Source organism: Myxine glutinosa, chromosome 12, assembly GCF_964187855.1.
Source record: "Myxine glutinosa chromosome 12, kmMyxGlut1.1, whole genome shotgun sequence".
NCBI lineage: Eukaryota > Metazoa > Chordata > Myxini > Myxiniformes > Myxinidae > Myxine > Myxine glutinosa.
The window spans coordinates 30,024,522-30,042,031 of record NC_136272.1 but is presented as its reverse complement, the minus strand read 5'-3'; the positions used below and the strand labels follow the sequence as shown (position 1 = coordinate 30,042,031).

The 17,510-nt window shown below is 43.7% G+C and overlaps 1 protein-coding gene across 4 annotated transcripts; it reads left to right on the top strand.

Annotated features, from left to right (window-relative positions):
- Positions 1-4,207: 4,207 nt before the first annotated feature.
- Positions 4,208-17,217, top strand: LOC137438009 (uncharacterized). 4 transcript variants are annotated; one of them, XM_078766662.1, is made up of 5 exons: positions 4,208-4,283; positions 8,671-8,775; positions 9,144-9,176; positions 14,699-14,827; positions 15,023-17,217. In XM_078766662.1, the coding sequence occupies exons 2-5, from the start codon at positions 8,718-8,720 to the stop codon at positions 16,255-16,257; spliced, it is 1,455 nt and encodes a 484-aa protein (XP_078622788.1). In that variant the 5' UTR covers positions 4,208-4,283; positions 8,671-8,717; the 3' UTR covers positions 16,258-17,217. The 4 variants fall into 4 exon arrangements, with proteins under 4 accessions (XP_078622788.1, XP_078622785.1, XP_067988955.1 ...); XM_078766659.1 differs by lacking the exon at positions 4,208-4,283 and adding an exon at positions 4,351-4,667; XM_078766661.1 differs by lacking the exon at positions 4,208-4,283 and adding an exon at positions 7,660-8,192.
- Positions 17,218-17,510: the final 293 nt, after the last annotated feature.

Below are 17,510 nucleotides of genomic sequence, written 5' to 3'. Positions count from 1 at the left end.
ATAAAGTGAGGTGCATGGCATGTGCATGCCATCATGTACTGTGCTTGTGCCAAGTTTGAACAAAATCGGTTCATGCATGTCGATAAATGGTTGGGGACATGCTAAAGTAATAAAATGGCTGCCAGTCAGCCATATTGGATCTGATCTTGAAAAGAAATGACGTACATATGTAAGCCTTCATTCTTTATCTATGTACAAAGTTTCATCAAGACCAGTAAATGCATGTACCGAGAAATGGTTGAGGACATGTTCGATATTGGGTTTTTTACAACTAAATTGGCTGTCAGTCTACCAGTCGGCCATCTTTGATCAGATCCCAAAATAAAGTGAATTGCACTTGTATGCCATCACGTACTGTGCTTGTGCGAAGGTTGAACGGAATCAGACAATGCATGTTCAATAAATTGTTGGGAACATGTTTAAGTAACAAAATGGCCGCCAGTCAGCCATCTTGGATCTGATCTCTAAAGAAAATGAGGTGCATATGTCATTAGTTATCCATCATTTGTCCCATCATTAGTTATCTGTGTGCCAAGTTTGAGCATCAGTAAATGCATGTCCGAGAAATGATTGAGGACATGTTTAACATCGAATTTTTTACAACCAAAATGGCTGCCAGTCGGCCATCTTTGATCGCATCACGAAACAAAATGATGTGCATATGTATACCGTCATGCATTGTCTTTATGCCAATTATGAACAAAATTGGTCCATACATGTCTGATATTTGTTTGTGGAAGCACGGACCGACGAGACACAAGTCCAACTTTTTTTTTTTTTTTTTTTTTTTTTTTTTTTTTTGGTATACAAGATCGAGGCTCGTGAAAGAGCAAACATTAATCACACAAAAAGACAAACCGACACACAAAACACAAAAAACAAGGGGAGCGGCAGACAAGATGGGGAGAGAGGGGGGAGGACACAAAAGAGAGGGGGAAGAAGGGGAAGGACACAAACACAACATTTGAGAGCAGGGACATCGGGAGGACTTGGGGGGAGGTGGGAGAGGATTAAAACATATGAACACTGCAAGGACTCTGGGGTGAATTACCGGGGGTAGAAAAGATCAAGGTTATTGATGGGGGAAGATAAGAGATGGTGGTGAACAGCTGTTTTAAAGACCTGGAGGGAGGAGTGGGATTGAAGGGAGTGGGGGAGTTTGTTCCAGAGGCGGGAGAAAAGGGGAATGAAAGAGTGAAGGTGAGCAGAGAGCCTAGACTTTGGCAGTTTAACCATAAGAGGATTGCAGGCAGATCTTGTGCGACCTGAAGGAATATTGGGGGGACAGAGCACAGAGAGAGCTGGGGGAGCAAGGCCGGAGAGGAGTCGGTAGAAGACAGAAAGACCACCAACCTGCCTGCGGTGAGTGAGTGAAAGGCCCTCGGCGTTGACTACATCGCAGGAGATTCCAATGATTCTGAAAGCTTTGGCCTCAACAGCGTGAAGCCGAGCAAGGTGTGAGGCAGGAGCACCAGCCCAGAGGGGGGAACAGTATTCCATTGAGCTGCGGATGAAAGCCTTGTATGTGGTGAGGAGCTCAGGTGTGCCAAGGAAGGACTTCGCACGATGGAGGATGCCCAGTCGGCGACTGGCTTTGGAGGCCAGCTTGGAAATGTGGTTTTCCCAAGAAAGATCATGGCAGATAGTGAGACCCAAAAGCTTGAGCGACAGAACTTCTTGGAGAGGATTGTTGAGAAAGTAGATGGGAGGGTTGTCCAGTCGGTCCTTTCGGAGAGACATTGTAAGAGTGTGAGATTTGTCAGGATTGAAAGACATGTTCCACTTGTTTGACCAGTCTGTGATTTTGTCCAGGTCTGCAGAGAGTGAGGAGGCTGCAGACTGCCGATCTGAGGGATGAGGAATGGAGCGACAGAGAGTAGAGTCGTCAGCAAAGAGATAGAGAGGATTTTCAAGAGAGTCAGAGAGATCATTGATGAAGACCAGAAAAAGCACAGGGCCCAGAACACTACCTTGGGGAACTCCAGCCTGAACAGGAAGAGGAGATGAGAGAAACCCATTCAGGGCCACACGTTGACTACGACCAGAGAGGAAGTCCGCCAGCCATGCGTGGAGATTTCCATGGATACCAAAGGAGGAGAGTTTGGAGAGCAGAGCAGGGTGCCAGACCGTATCGAAGGCACGTGAAATGTCAAGGGAGACAGCTCTAATTTCCTGTTTGGCGTTGAGGACCTCCATCCATTGTTGAGAAAGCAGAAGCAGCATGTCCAGAGTAGAGTGACCAGGTCTGAAACCAAATTGATGATCAGAGATCAAGCCATTGGAGAAGAGGAAAGATTTAATATCTGAAGCAATGATGGATTCCATGACTTTGCTGATAATTGGGAGAAGGCTGATTGGTCTGTAGTTGCTGGGATCTGTTTTTGCACCTTTTTTGTGCAAAGCGGTGATGTTGGCTGATTTCCAAGCAGATGGCAGATGACCTTGAGCAAAAGAGAGGGTGAAGAGAACAGAAAGAGGGAGTGAAAGAGCAGAAGAACATGATTTTAGGACCCGTGGGCTGATGCCGTCAGGACCAGTTGCAGAATCAGAGTCGAGGGTTGACAGAAACTTTTCCACCTTGTCAGGAGGAAAGGACACAGAGTCCAGGAGCAGCTGGGTACGACTGGGTACGGTGGGTACAGAGAGGGATGGGTTTGGGACACAAGATTTAGAGGCAAACACAGAGTTGAGGCATTCAGCTTTTTCACGTGCGGAGTCAGCCGTTAAGCCGTTTGAGGTGAGGGAGGGGATGGAGGGGGAACAAACACCAGAAACAGATTTGACCAGACGCCACCAGGATTTGGAAGAGGGAGACAGATAAGAGAGTTCGGTCTTGAGAATGGTGAGATATTGTTTCCTGGCTCTCCTGAGGGTGGACACACACTTGTTTCGGGCTTTGTGAAAGGAAATGAGATTTCCTTCCGTTGGATTTGCTTTCCAGGCTAAAAAGGGAATAACTCTGTGAATAATTGTCGAAACGCCCCGAAACTCGAACTTATTCTGTAACTTATGATAATAGCGGGTGAAGCCGGTGTTGTGAATGAACGCGTACATATTATGTTGAAAAGCCAGATTTTGCTGGATCCCTTGAGAATTTCGAAGCTTTGACGCACCAAATCGCTCAATGGAGGCCGCCATCTTGCGGATGCGGAAGTATGCATTAAAAAATTGCGAAAAAGTTCAATTGGAGGTTGTTTCACCCGTCTTTGTTTGATTCACATTCTTATGCACCTCTAATTTGTAATTAAAATACTTTAAGACCAACCTCGTTCCCTGGGCCCACACGGGCTCTTGTTACCTTCAACGAAAATCGTCACCAATAACCGGAACCAATGAGATTCGAGCATTTGAAAAAATATTTCAAAAAAGCTTTTTACCACATTTCGGACGCTGAAAACGACGTCAAATATTCTAAAATTGACGAAGAATTATTTATTAGAAATCTCGCGGCCATAGGGGATAGTTTTTCACGGCCGGAAATATCCGAAGTTGAGACGGAATTCACCGAATTAATCAAGATGGAAATTTTATAAATTTTAATCTCATCCAGAATGCAAATGGTGTCATTTTGAACTAGGTACGGTACCTACTACACCTACCTAATACCAACTACCTAACCTACTGATGCCATAGTGATGGGTAAAATAGTGGCAAGAGGCTTTGGCTTCGCCGGCTCATTGCGGCTTTGCAGTCGGGTACGAGTAAAGCCATGTACCAAATTTCAGTTGAATATGTTAAAGGGTAAGGGCGGGAAGTCTGGAAAACCACAGGTGGGATGAACGGCTGGACAGACCGGTAGGGCACCAATTAATAACCACGGAAACGAAAAGAGCGCGAACACAAACACACGAACACACACACACACACACACACACACACACACACACACACACACACACACACACACACACACACACACACACTACAGTTGGTTGCCAGAGGATGTTATTGTACAGTGCACCGGAAAAGGAAGTACAATAAGCAATGAGTACAATAAACTTAACTGTTGCAAATAATTACCTGAGTTAATCTTAAATAAGTTATTGTCGTACAGAATTATTGTTAATAATTTGAGCGTTTTAAAACAAGCAAGCCGCTTGGCGAGCGGAAAGCAAGCCGCTTGCTAACGGAACACACCCTGGGTCTCGAAGTATCCACCTATGTTTCAGGACAGGATCATGATTATCATGGAACAAGCAATGAACAAGCAATGATGAAATGATGTTTCAGGACAGGATCATGATTATCATGGAACAAGCAATGATGTTTTCTTCTTCTCAAAGGTTTGGTACGCACGTGTTCGTTCTGCCTGGGTCATATTGGGCGGTGTATAGAAACGGCTCGCCTACCTCCATTCACATGACGAATAGTTTTTCAATAATTGTGTGTGAATCGCATAGATTCTTGTGTTTTGTTTCAGCACTTGATGGGTAAACGAAAGGAGGAAAGGTCGGCGGGATGATGTGCCCTTATGGCTTTCCGCGCGTATTTTCGATCTTCGTCATCTGATTGCGTCTTTACGGTGTGGAAGGGTTAGGCGGTGTATGCTCCAGCGCCCTTTCGTGGTGTCAATGAGCAGATGAGAGCGTTGGATTCTCTGTCTGGATTTGGCAAATGCGCGATTTGTCCCCGAGGCATTATACCCAAGGTTTCCGAGAAACGAGCAGGTGAGGAGGTGGTGTGAATTTGTGAGTACCTCAGAGTGTGGTACGTGCGAGTCGATGGTCAGGTAAAACGTTGTGTTCGTTATGGAGGAGATTCCTGGCCCGTGGGCTACAATTCATTGGATAACTGGGGTGTTCCATTACCAACCAGCATAAAGGAGGAGAGGAAGGAGAAGAATAGGGGAGGACAAGATGAAGAGGGGAGCAAGGAGGAAACGAAGAGGGGAGGTGGAGGATAAGGAAAAGAGGGGAGGTGGTGGTGGTGGAGGAGAAGAAGGGGGGTGGGAGAGGAGAGGAGAAGAGCAGAGGGGAGGCGGAGAAGAAGAAGAGAAGAGGGGAGGCGGAGAAGAAGAAGAGGGAAGTAGGAAGAGGAGAAGACTATTTCACATTTAGATGACACTTATTTCACCGCTTCGAGTTTGATCCAAAATTACACCAAAGTTGCATAAGTAATAAATACATAGGCCCAATGTAACTTTGTGAAAAGTAAAAACCTTTTTGTGGATTATTTCCTTTTTTTAGCACTTACCTGCACTCTGGTAGTTTATTCCACCTGTCCGCCATCTCACTGTAGAAGAATTTCATGACATTCAGACAAAACATGTTGCCTTTTTTTGTTGTTTCGGGGAATGACCCTTCGTAACTGCATATTTTTCTTTTTCTAAGAGTTGTTTATTTATGGTGTCTACCTGGTGGAAGACGTCATAAATTTGATGCATGTCTCCATGTCGTCCTCCAGTTTCTGATGTTCACTTTAATTCCCTTGGGCAGACCATATTTCCAAGATTGCCTCCAAAGCCAGCCACCGACTGGGCATGCTTCCTCTTTGGCCAATTTGAACTGTTGACAACCGTCAACAACCTACACAACTTAATGTAGTAATGTAGCACAACCTGCTCGCCGCTTTGTGCTGACACCTCTACCTCACACCACCTTTATGCCATGGAAAGCAAGACCCTCAAAATCGATTTTATTGGCGTTCTTTGGAGTCATTTAATTTTAATAATTATTTTGAGTTCCATGAAGCAGTTTATGTCTGGGTGGATGAGGGAAGGGGAACGGATGCAGTATATCTAGATTTTCAGAAGGTATTTGATAAGGTACCACAAAGGAGGGTGTTAGCCAAGGTAAGATCTTGCGGAGCGGCTGGTAGACTGGATTGGAAACTGGTTTAGTGGTAGGAAGCAAAGAGTGGCTGTGAGTGGGAGGATGTAAGTAGTGGGTACTTCAGGGATTAATATGAGGACCATTGTTATTCACAATTTACATCAATGATCTCGATAGTGGAGTGAATCATCGGCTTTCCAAATTTGCAGATGACAACGCTTGCAGGTAATGTAGATAGCAGAGGATGGTGATCAGATTCAAGAAAGTCTTGATACTTTCATAGATTGGGCAACATATTGGCAGATGCAGTTCAACATGAAGTGGAAGGTGCTGAGGACGGGTAATAATAAAATAAAAATAGAGATTATATAATGCAAGGGGTAGTCTTGGAGCCAGAAATTCGCTATAGGTAAATCTAATAAGGTTTTAGATTGTAAGGAAAAGTTAGGAATGTGTAAGTTTTAGTATGGACTGTGTGACGCGAAGAAGAAGCCCACCTCAATGTAACTAAGTAGGGAATCTGTGTGGAATAAGATCATATGTGTCCATACGAGGGGTGGAGGTTAAACCCCAGTGTGTAATTGCCCTGTGATTTTTTTCCCCTTAATTGTTATTGCATCAAAAAGGGCCGCCATTACAACAACCCTAATCGCCGACAGTATGACCGGACATGTCGATCGGCAAAGGAACCCCGCCCAGCCGAACATTCCCAAAGGACGACTAGACTGTACCCCCCAACGACTAGACTGCACCCCCTAAAGAAAAAGCCACGCCCCGGCCTTCATGATTGGTGGAGGCACGATGGGATGATTGAGTGGAGCTCGGTGATTGGACAGAGTGTGACGTCATCGTGGGACATTAGAGAGTGAAGGGGAAAAGACGCGGTCGCACCATCTTGCTCTTTCTCTCTCTGTCCTGGCGCTGGTTGAAGGCAGTCACATTTCCTCCTTGTTCCGGAGCGGGCGTGTGGTCTTTGGTTCATGTGCGCTCTTGGGAAAGGGCTGGTGAGAAACAGCTGTTCGGGACAGTCGGAACTACAAGGCACAGGATCGACGTCGGCGATGGATCATTCCCCTGTCTGTATACGAGTCTGAGTGGAGACGCCTCGCATTAGGATATTAGTTTTTACCTCACCTTTCATTGTTATTTGCATTTATTTTCATTAAATCATTATTTGTCGAATCTTACTTTTCTTGTATTGTGGATTTTGCTGTCCAGTCTTTGTGGGTTTGGATTAACCCCTGCGTGTGTTTCCGATCAGATAAGGCCTCGAGCCCTCCCGCGTGCGCGGAAAGATAATACCGCCAAGTTGGGTATACGCCTCAGAGTTAATAATAATAATAATGCATTTATTTTATATAGCGCTTTTCAGGAAGCCCAAAGACGCTTTGACAGAGTGCAAAACATAATGCATAGCAAAACATAAAAACAATTGCAAAAAAGAAGAATCAATAGGGAAATATTCAAAGCACAAAGGAGGGAGAAGGAGAGGAGATAGTCAGGGGTTAGATGCTGTGGGTTAAATGTTGAATGCAGTGTTGAACAGGTGGGTCTTGAGTGATGTTTTGAATGTGGTGAGTGAGGAGGAGTCTCTGATGGTGTGAGGTAGCGAGTTCCAGAGGGTGGGAGCAGCGATGGAGAAGGCCCTGTCCCCCCAGGATCTAAATTTGGTCCGGATGGGGGGGGGGTCAGGAGGTTGGTACCAGCAGAGCAGAGGTTGCGGGTGGGAGTGTGTCTGGAGAGGAGGTCAGCCAGGTAGGATGGGGCCAGGTTATGGAGGGCTTTGTAGGTCAAGAGGAGGATTTTGTACTGGATTCTCTGGGAGATGGGGAGCCAGTGAAGCTTGTAAAGGACGGGGGTGATGTGGTCACGGGTCCGGGAATGGGTGAGTAGACGGGCAGCGGAGTTCTGAATGTATTGGAGTTTATTGGTGATTGTTGAGGGTGAACCATAAAGGAGGCTATTGCAGTAGTCCAGACGGGAAGTGATGAAGGCGTGGATGAGGGTTTCTGCAGCCACGGAGGAGAGGGATGGACGGAGACGGGCGATGTTTTTCAGGTGAAAGAAGGCTGTCTTTGTGATCTGTTTAGTGTATTTGTCGAAGGAGAGGGTTTGGTCAAAGATGATGCCAAGATTCCGGATGTGAGGGGAGGTGGATACTGGGAAACCGTCGATGTTGAGGGCAAAGTTATGGGTGGACTTGGTGAGCGTTTTTCGGCCAATGATGATTATTTCAGATTTATCACAGTTAAGTTTGAGGAAGTTGATTTGAAGCCAGGATTTTATTTCAGTGATGCAGTTTGTCAGGATAGAGTGGGTGGCGGTGGAGATGGACTTGGTGGAGATGAAAAGCTGGATGTCATCGGCGAAGCAGTGGAATTGGAGACCATGACGGCGGATTAAGTGACCGAGGGGGGACAGGTAAAGGATGAAGAGGAGGGGGCCAAGAACTGAACCTTGGGGGACACCTTGGGGGAGGGGAGCAGTGGGGGATTTGCAGTTATTGATGGTGATGAACTGACGTCTGTCAGAGAGGTATGATTTAATCCAAGAGAGGGCAGTGCCGGTAACGTTAAAGGTGGTTTCAAGTCGGGTGAGGAGGATGGTGTGATCGATGGTGTCAAAGGCGGCGCTGAGGTCGAGGAGAGTTAAGCTCGTTTTGGTCATTCGTCCTCTTGGGGTCTTAACCCTGGGGACACGACAGAGGGAAGCTAATTAGACTTTCCTGATGGATTTTGATTGGTAATGGTAATTGGGGTCGGGGTTTAGAAACACAAAGGCTAACACTCATTAAGATTAAGGTATACCTGTTGCATAATTAACCACAGAGTCATTTTATGTGATGTCTGTGCAACGTTCCTCCATAAGTCTACGTCACAGGTTCTCACCATTTACCTAGGTGGCACGGATACAGTGAGCGGTGAAACGGGCAACAGTGTTCTCGACATGGTTGATGAGAATTCTCACGGGTTTTCATTTCCACGAGTGCAAGATGAAAACGGAGGTGAGATTCGACGGATCTTAACCAGTGTAAGAAAAATATCACTTTTATCCATTTTCTTGTTTTGTGAAAGATATTTATACGACTCGTGTGTCAGGATAAGTCGGTTGTTGTTTTCAGTAATTCATAAAATCCGAGCGAGCTGCTCGATTGCATGGACTGTGCTTTGTCCAGTTATTGCGATTATTTGTCATCCTCGAGTGCTGCTAGGCCCAAAGCCTACGGTCTCCTGCTTCCTTTTTAAACTTGTATTTTTTGTGCATGTATTTGTCCTTTTTCTTTGTTCTTCCTTTTCCTCCCTGTTGTCATCTGCTTGCTTTTTTAACCAACATCCCCCACCTAAACAACATCTCGGTCTTTTGTTTTTTCAGATCTGGTGCTGGTGGTTAAAATGGAGCCTTCAGGTTTGGAGTTGACAGTTTTCACAATTTAAGACAACACACATGGGTGTTGGCAAATTTTCTGGGAAATGGGTACAACGATTGATGCCCCCATCGTATATAAATGCTCCGAAGAGCCATAAGGACAGCAAAAAAAAGTTTTGTATTCCGCTGAACCAAACAGCCCGATTTGTTGCGGCTAGTCATAAAATGCCAAGAACTTCATGTTATATTGTAAAATCCAACCATGCATTATATGAGGTGTACAAGGAATTTCGAGGTAGGAGGAGGCCATTTGGCCCATCATGCCTGTAACCACCTTGAGGCCATTTTTCCCCGCAAGCGGGGGTTGGCCTTTTTCGGGAACCGTGGTTGTTGTTGTTTTTTGGTCCCCTTTTTGAAGCAATGTTTTACGGCCGGATGCCCTTCCTGACGCCAACCCTTTTTGCCGCCTTTAACGACACACAGGGAATTACCAGTGAACTGGTACTCAATTAGCCGACCTTGGAAGGATGACAGGCTGAGTCAACCCCCCTGGCGTTAATTCAGCGATCGACCGGGATTCGATCGCTGAATTAACGCCAGGGGGGTTGACTCAGCCTGTCATCCTTCCGAGGTCGGCTAATTGAGTACCAGTACCAGCCTGTGCTCTATCAATATCTGAATTCGATTTGTTTGTTTAGTGACATAATTTAACTGGAGGGGATGGGTAAGTGAGAGAACAGTGGGGAATGCACAGGGACACTGAGGGTTATATTTCAAAAAAAATTTTTTTTTTTTAAATTTGGAGTGGGGTAGGGGGTAGAGTGTCGTCACATGAGGGATGAAAAATGCTGACAGCACATTCGCATTTTGATAATATCCTCTCGCAAACATCGCTACACATATATGTGTATATATATGTACATTGCCCTCCATAATTATTGGAACAGTTAGGTCAAATTTGTTATTGTTGCTATATACTCAAATAAATTTGGATTTCAGATCAAAAGATGAATATGGGGTAAGAGCACAGAAGGTCATCTTTTATTTCTCGGTATTTCTATGCATATATGTTTTACCATTGTAGAACAAGAGCACTTTCTATGTTCAGTCCCTGCATTTTAGGTATGTATTGCAACATATGACTGACAGGTGTTTCATGGTGCTCAGGTGATCGTTCACACATAAAAGAGCTGTGAATGTCTGGTCTTGGTTTTAGCCTTTGCTTTTGCCCTGAGAGTCTGCCTTTGGATTCAGTCGGCATAAACCAACATTAAGACTAGAGAAATGTCTATTATGGAAAAGCAAACAATTTGGAATCTGAAAGAACAGAATAATTCAATTAGAGCCATGGCACAAAAATTGGGCAAAGCAAATAACAATTTGGAATGTCTTGAAAAAGAAAGAAACCACTCGTGTACTTTTAATAGACAATGGCCAGGTCGGCCAAGTAAAACAACTGTAGTTGATGACCGAAAACCATCAGAGCTGTGAAGGCAAACCCTAAAACAATTAACTGTCAGTGACATCACCAACAACATCCAGAGTGCAGGAGTGAAAGTATCACAATCTAACGTTCGCAAAAGACCTTGACAGCAGATTTTCAAAGGCTACACCACACGATGTAAACCTCTCATCAGCACCAAACACAAAAAGGCCAGATTAGAATTTGCCAAGGAGTACAGAGGTGAGCCAGTGAGTTCTGGAACAAAGTTTTATGGACAGATGAAACCAAGATAAACCTTTACCAAAGTGATGTAAAGGCGAAAGTGTAGAGAAAGGAAGGAACTACATATGATCCAAGGCATACCATCTCATCTGTGAAGCATGGTGGATGTCGTGTCAAGGCTTGGGCTTGCATGGCTGCCTCTGTAACTGGCTCGCTCATCTTTATTGATGATGTAACTAATGACGGCAGCAGCAGAATTAATTTGAAATGTACAGAAACATTTTGTCCGTCTATGTACAAGAAGATGTCTCCAAACTCATTGGGCGGCGCTTCACCATGCAGCAAGAGAATGACCCAAAACACACTAACAACTCAACCAAAGAGTTTATTGGAGAGGAAAAGTGGAAGGTTTTTAGACTGACCAAGTAGATCTGATTTAAATTCAATGTAGCATGCGTTCCACTTGATGAAGAGGAGACTAAAGTCAGAAACCCACAAAAAAAACAACAACTGAAAACGGCTGCAGTAAAGACTTAGCAAAGCATCTCACAGGAAGATACCAAGAGTTTGGTGATGTCGATGGGTCACACATGCCCGATGCATTTCTTGCATGCTAGCGATGTGTAACCAAATACTAACTATTATACGACTAATTTACTTTAAGTTAATCTGTTCCAATACTTATGCTCACCTAAAATGGGGGGACTGAACAGAGAGTGCTATTGTTCTACAATGGTAAAACCTATATATATATACATAGAAATACCAAGAAATAAAACCTGACCTTCTGTACTCTTGCCTCGTATTCATCTTTTTCTCTCAAATCCAAATTTATCGAGTGCAATATCTTGAGCAATAATAACAAATTGATCTTCACCGTTCCAATACTTATGGAGAGCACTGTATATACATTGAGGCCTGATCAGAAAGTTCCTAGACTAAATTTATTCTTCCAAAACTAAAGGACAACACAGTTAATCCAATGTATCCCCTTCAAAGTAGTCTCACTCCTGATTGAATACAATGATTCCACCGGTCGGTCCTGCCATTTTTGAAGCATCTCTGGTACTCTTCTTTTGTGATGGCTTTCAGTTCCCAGGTCGCATTTTGAATGATGGTTGGCACATCTTGAAATCCTTCCTTTTCGGGTGCGTTTCAGTAGCTGGAACAAAAAAAGTTGTTTGGTGGCAAATCTGGTGAATTTGGGTGGGTGGAGAACCAGCGGAATGTTCTTGGCCAAATTTTTATTGTGTGGAGAGTGCTGAATGTGCTGGCACATTGTAAATCTCCCATCCATAGGTGATCTATCTACCAATCCTGTATGTCCATGTACCCTTCTGTACCCAATACTTGTAGGTACCTATCCAATTCCAGTTTATATGCATCTACTGTTTAGCCTGTTTGTTTAGCCTTAGTTAGTTAGGTATACTTAGTTACTTAGTTATGTTTAGCCTGTTTGGCTAACCCCCGCTCTAGCAGGGAAAATGGCCTTTAAAATGCATGTTGTTGTTGTTGTTGTTGTTGTTGTTGTTGTATGCATCTACTGTTTCTGTGTGTTGATTTCCCCCTCCCTGATTTTTATTTCTTCTCTCCATTCCCTCCACCTGCCCCACAAATATAAATCCTTCTACGTCACACACTCCAATACTGCCCCTTACATTCATATTATTCTTACTCATGCCTAACACCTTTTTTTTTCCTGTAATTTTCAAACGATGTACCTACTCTACCAACCACTCTGAGAGCACTCAATTCGGTTAACAGGCTTCTACGGTACCTTATCAAATGCCTTCTGAAATTCGAGATTTTGATACTTAAGTAAATCCATGCTGACTACCTTTAATTAGTTTGTATTTGTCTAATGGTTCCTCATCGCGTTCCTAATAAACGTCTCAAACACCTTCACTACAACTGAAGTCAAACTAACATATCTCTAGTTCCTCAATTTCTCTTTGGATCCTTTCTAAAATAAGTTTCCTTTGCAAGCCTCTGGTACCTGTCCTGACTCCGAACTGTTATAGATATCCACTAACACCATGCTCTGGTTCTGCACCCCTCCCTCAATACTCGTGGATGCATATTATCTGTCCCTAGGGCTTTATGTTGTCTTGGCTTTCCCAGAAACCCGCACAGACATGGAGCAGAGTGTGGCGCACACACACACACACACACACACACACACACACACACACACACACACACACACACACACACACACACACCATATAATAGTAAATAATTTTAAAATCTGTTACGTGCTGCTTTCTCGTCAAGAATAAGAGAATAGTTTCAGAGCAACTGCCTCACCATAGAATTCGGTGTACCATGGGCAGGAAGAAGAGTAGGATAACTGAAGTTGAGATGGGATTAATCTGTGCATGAGAGAGAGATGGCTGCTTGCCGTCTCTGCCAATCTGCTTGAGTGAACTGCCCGACTTCGCGGCACCGAAGCAGCTCTCTGAGAATAGCCAGAGATATTTTGACTCTCACAAACATATGATCAGATGAACCAAAATGGTGCAGAGGAAGAGCAGGAGACATTTGCAGGGAAATTTGTCATTACTAAGTCCAGGAAGGAGGATTTGCCATCGCCTCTGAACGTTTAATTTGCTTCAACGCAGCAGGAGTCTTCATCATAAAACCGATTTCTATTTATTTTATGTTTATTTCAATTGCGGTGTTTTTATTTTTGGCTGCCGCTGACCTATATTTTCTCGAAGCCCAGGAATGTAACCCCCTTTTTCACATGGGAAATTGGTTTTAACTGTCACGGTCTTGAATAATTTCCAGGAATGTAACCCCCGCGATATTTAAGGGTTTACTGCATATCGTTTTTGGCCCTATCAATGATGAAGAATCACTTTTTAAAAAACTGGAGTGTTCATAGAATATTATACCCCGCACAGTGTTCAAGTATATACAGTAAACCCATAAATATCGCGGGGGTTACGTTCCTGGAAAATGCTGCAATATTCAAAACCGCAATGGTTAAAACCAATTTCCTATGAGAATAAGGGAGTTAGTTTCCTGGGCTTTGAGAAAATACAGAGGAAGGTGGGTGGCAGCCAAAAATAAACACGAAAAATCCGAGTCAAGACTAGACAGCTTAGAAGCGAGTGTGCATACCTCTCTCTCGAGTCTAGACCATCCTACCAACCCCAAAGCCCCCGCCACTCCTCCCCCATTACCATAATATCTTAAATTGGTTCCCTTTGTAATCTGTCTGTTTCTTTTATAAATTGTTGTGCAGCTCCTAAAACCTGCAAATAAAATAATCACTTTTTGTGCATAAAATAATCGTACGAGTTCGTCAATACCCTTGCCATCTCTAATCCAGCCTTATCCTGTCATAGGATGGCGAATGATGATCTCTAATCTCTTTGCATTCAATTGTCCACATTAGTTCCTTCCTTTCTCTCGATACAATTTCTTTTTTTTTTAACCCACAATACTACACCTCCTCCACTTTTCTATCACACCTTTATATCTTGCAGCCTTCTAGTCCTGCCCTCCAATTTCGTCCTCATTAAAACCACGTTTCTCTTACTGCAACTATATTGCATTCCTCGTTATCCACTTTCACCACCTTGTTACGTAATCTCCTAGCATTGGTATGGATAAAAAAAATTTTAAATTAACTTTTCCCTTTCTGTTATTTTTTTTTTCCCTGCTTGCTCTTTCTAATCATGTTATGAGTTGCAGACCTTCTCTTTTTATAATCTAAAACCCTCTAGCCTAAAAAGCCCTAATTTCATCCTCAATTCCCACTGTAAACCTTTCTGACCTTCTGTTTCGCCTAAACCATCTCCCTGGATTCATGCCCACCTATCTCCACCCTGAATGCGGTTTTACATCTTCAGATGTTTACTGATCTGAAATTTGAAATATTCTACAGGTATGGAAGAGGAATACACCGATGTTGCATTTTCTGCTCAAGAAGATTCTTTGAGTAGTGGAGCTGTGGTCATGGTTCAACCTCAACTGAAACAGGAGGCCATTGGCAGAGACCCTCCATATCAAACTGGTAAGGTGGAATGAGGTTTCTGTCAAGATGATTGCTTCCTAGTTTTAATCAGTTCTGTAGATTTCAGAACTGAGCCCTTAAAGTATTGTTGCTGATACATTTTAAGTTAAAAGATCTTGGATGCTGTAGTTCAACTTTTGTTTCGAGCAAAGACATACATCATTTTATTGTTTTGGTTTTTTTGCACATGTATAGAGCTAAAAGTTCAACTCAACTGTTCAGAAAGCGACCTTGTCCTGGAAGAGGTAGTACAGCATGCTGCAGACGAAGTGCAAAGTCATCACAAGTACTGCAAGCTTGACAAGAAGCAATCAACAATTTCTGCACTGTTGCTGATGAAAGGTTCAAAAAAAGGTTACGCCTGTCAGGTGTGCGCCAAGGTTTGCAAGACCAAAGCCAGCCTCGAGATACACCTCAGGTGCCACACTGGAGAGAAACCGTTCCATTGCATAGAGTGTGGAAAAGCTTTCATGTACAGATCGAGCCTCGCAATTCATCGCAGGACTCACACGGGCGAAACACCTTATGGGTGCAAGGAGTGTGGGAGGGCTTTTATGCACAAGTCCAGCTTGGCAGCTCATAAACGAAGTCACAGTGGTGAAAGGCCCTGTGCTTGTCCAGAATGCGGGAAGGCATTTACGGAGCGATCCCATCTTACCATTCACTTGAGGACGCATACAGGCGAAAGGCCCTACAAGTGCAAAGAGTGTGGGAAAGGTTTCAAAAGCAAAACCAGCCTGGATTCTCACATTAAGAGTGAATCGCATAAAGGGCCGCACAAGTGCAGAGAATGTGGAAAGATATTTATGTACAAATCTCGTTTTCTGCGGCATATCAAAAATCACGCAAGCAACCAGGAGGGAAAACCCTTTGAATGCAAAAATTGTGGCAAGAGCTTCGGACTGGAATCAAACTTTGTGCGGCACCAGAAGTTCCATACAGATGAACGTCCATTTGTGTGCCATGAATGCGGCAAAGCTTTTCACGAGCATTCAAGCTTGATGAAGCACAATCGGTGTCACTTCGGAGAAAAGGGGGCAAGAAAGAACCCTCTAAAGTGCGAAGAATGTGGCAAATCATTTCGCCAGAAGTGGAAACTGGTTGTCCATCAGAGGTTTCATTTTGGCGAACGTCCTTTTGAGTGCGTGGAATGCGGCAAGGCCTTCCATCAGAAGTCGGGCCTGATCACTCACATTCGCTGTCACACGGGAGAAAAGCCGTTCAAGTGCACAGAATGTGGAAAGAGCTTCTGTCGTAAAACAGTTCTGGATATACATAAAAGCTGTCATTCCAACGAAAAACCATTCGAATGCAAGGAGTGCGGTAAAGCCTTCAGTCGCAAGTCTGTCCTTCAAAAACACCTCAAGTACCACAACAGGCTCGAACGAGCAAGTGCTCGTCGGAAATTGGCTGAATCCGAGAATATATAGGACCGAAAAGGCCTCTTTGCAGACACGTTTGCACGCAGCTCTCATCAAAACAAACGGCAACAAATAGGTGCGGTGATGCCAATGACAACATGGCAATTTCTTCACCATTTCCATATCGGAATGTTGAAAGTTGTTCCCCTTTTTAAAGTTTAAGTTTCTGTTTGGATGTCCACTGTGCAATGTATATGATAGTAGAGGTGTGTATGCTTCTGTGACAGAAAAAAATCTTAAATTTATCATGCCTGAAGGTGTTTGCTCAGCCTTAAGGGCACGTTATCTCAATGGTGGCATTTTTGAATGGTGTGTACAGGTTTTTTGAAAGGCCAGAATCAAATGGGACCATGTTTGAAAGATGTAATCTCAAAAATGCTTTACCAATGAGGCTAAAATTTGGTGTTGAAATGTTTAAAGAGCAGCTTTCGCTGTTTCACTGTACAGATGGTGTTTATACCTGATGTTGGCCTAATGGATAGGGGTGGTGGGTTTAGGATCCTAAGGTCCTGAGTTAGAATCCCATTCAGCTGTTGAATTAATACCAGGTGGGGTTGACTCAGCCTGTCATCCTTCCGAGGTCGGCGAAATGAGTACCAGGGTGCTGGGTGCTGGGCCCTCCTAGGGAGGTTGGTGGCAGGATTTGCACTCCGGCCGCCGTAAAAACAACTCATTCCTTAGCGCACACAGTGGTGTGTGCTGAGGAGGTGTCCAAGGACGCAGCGACATGCTGATCCAGCATACGCTCAAGTATATATATATATATATATATATATATATATATATATATATATATATATATATATATATACACACACATCTCCAACGTACGCTCCAGATCCAGCATATATATATATATTTCACTGTTTCATAAACATTTGAGGGTAGCGAGTGTAAAACTGCAGTTTTCTGTGTTTTAAGATGGAATGATCCAATGAATGCAACTTGTATTAATAAAAGTATCTACCATCTAAGTTGTAAACGGTTTCATTTTTATGCGAGGCATTATGTTTTCGGGTTGTCTGTCTGGCTGTCCGTTCGTCCCCGTCCGTGATGGGTTTTCGTTACCGCGATAACTTGAGAACGCCTGAAGTGATCTAATTCAAACTTGGTACAGGTGTGTATAATGATGTAAAGATGAACTGATTAAATTTCGCGGTCAAAGTCTAATAGGTCTATAACTTGAACGGCTAAAGGGATCCAATTCAAACTTGGTACAGATATGTATAATGATGGAAAGATTAACTTATTAGATTTTGGGG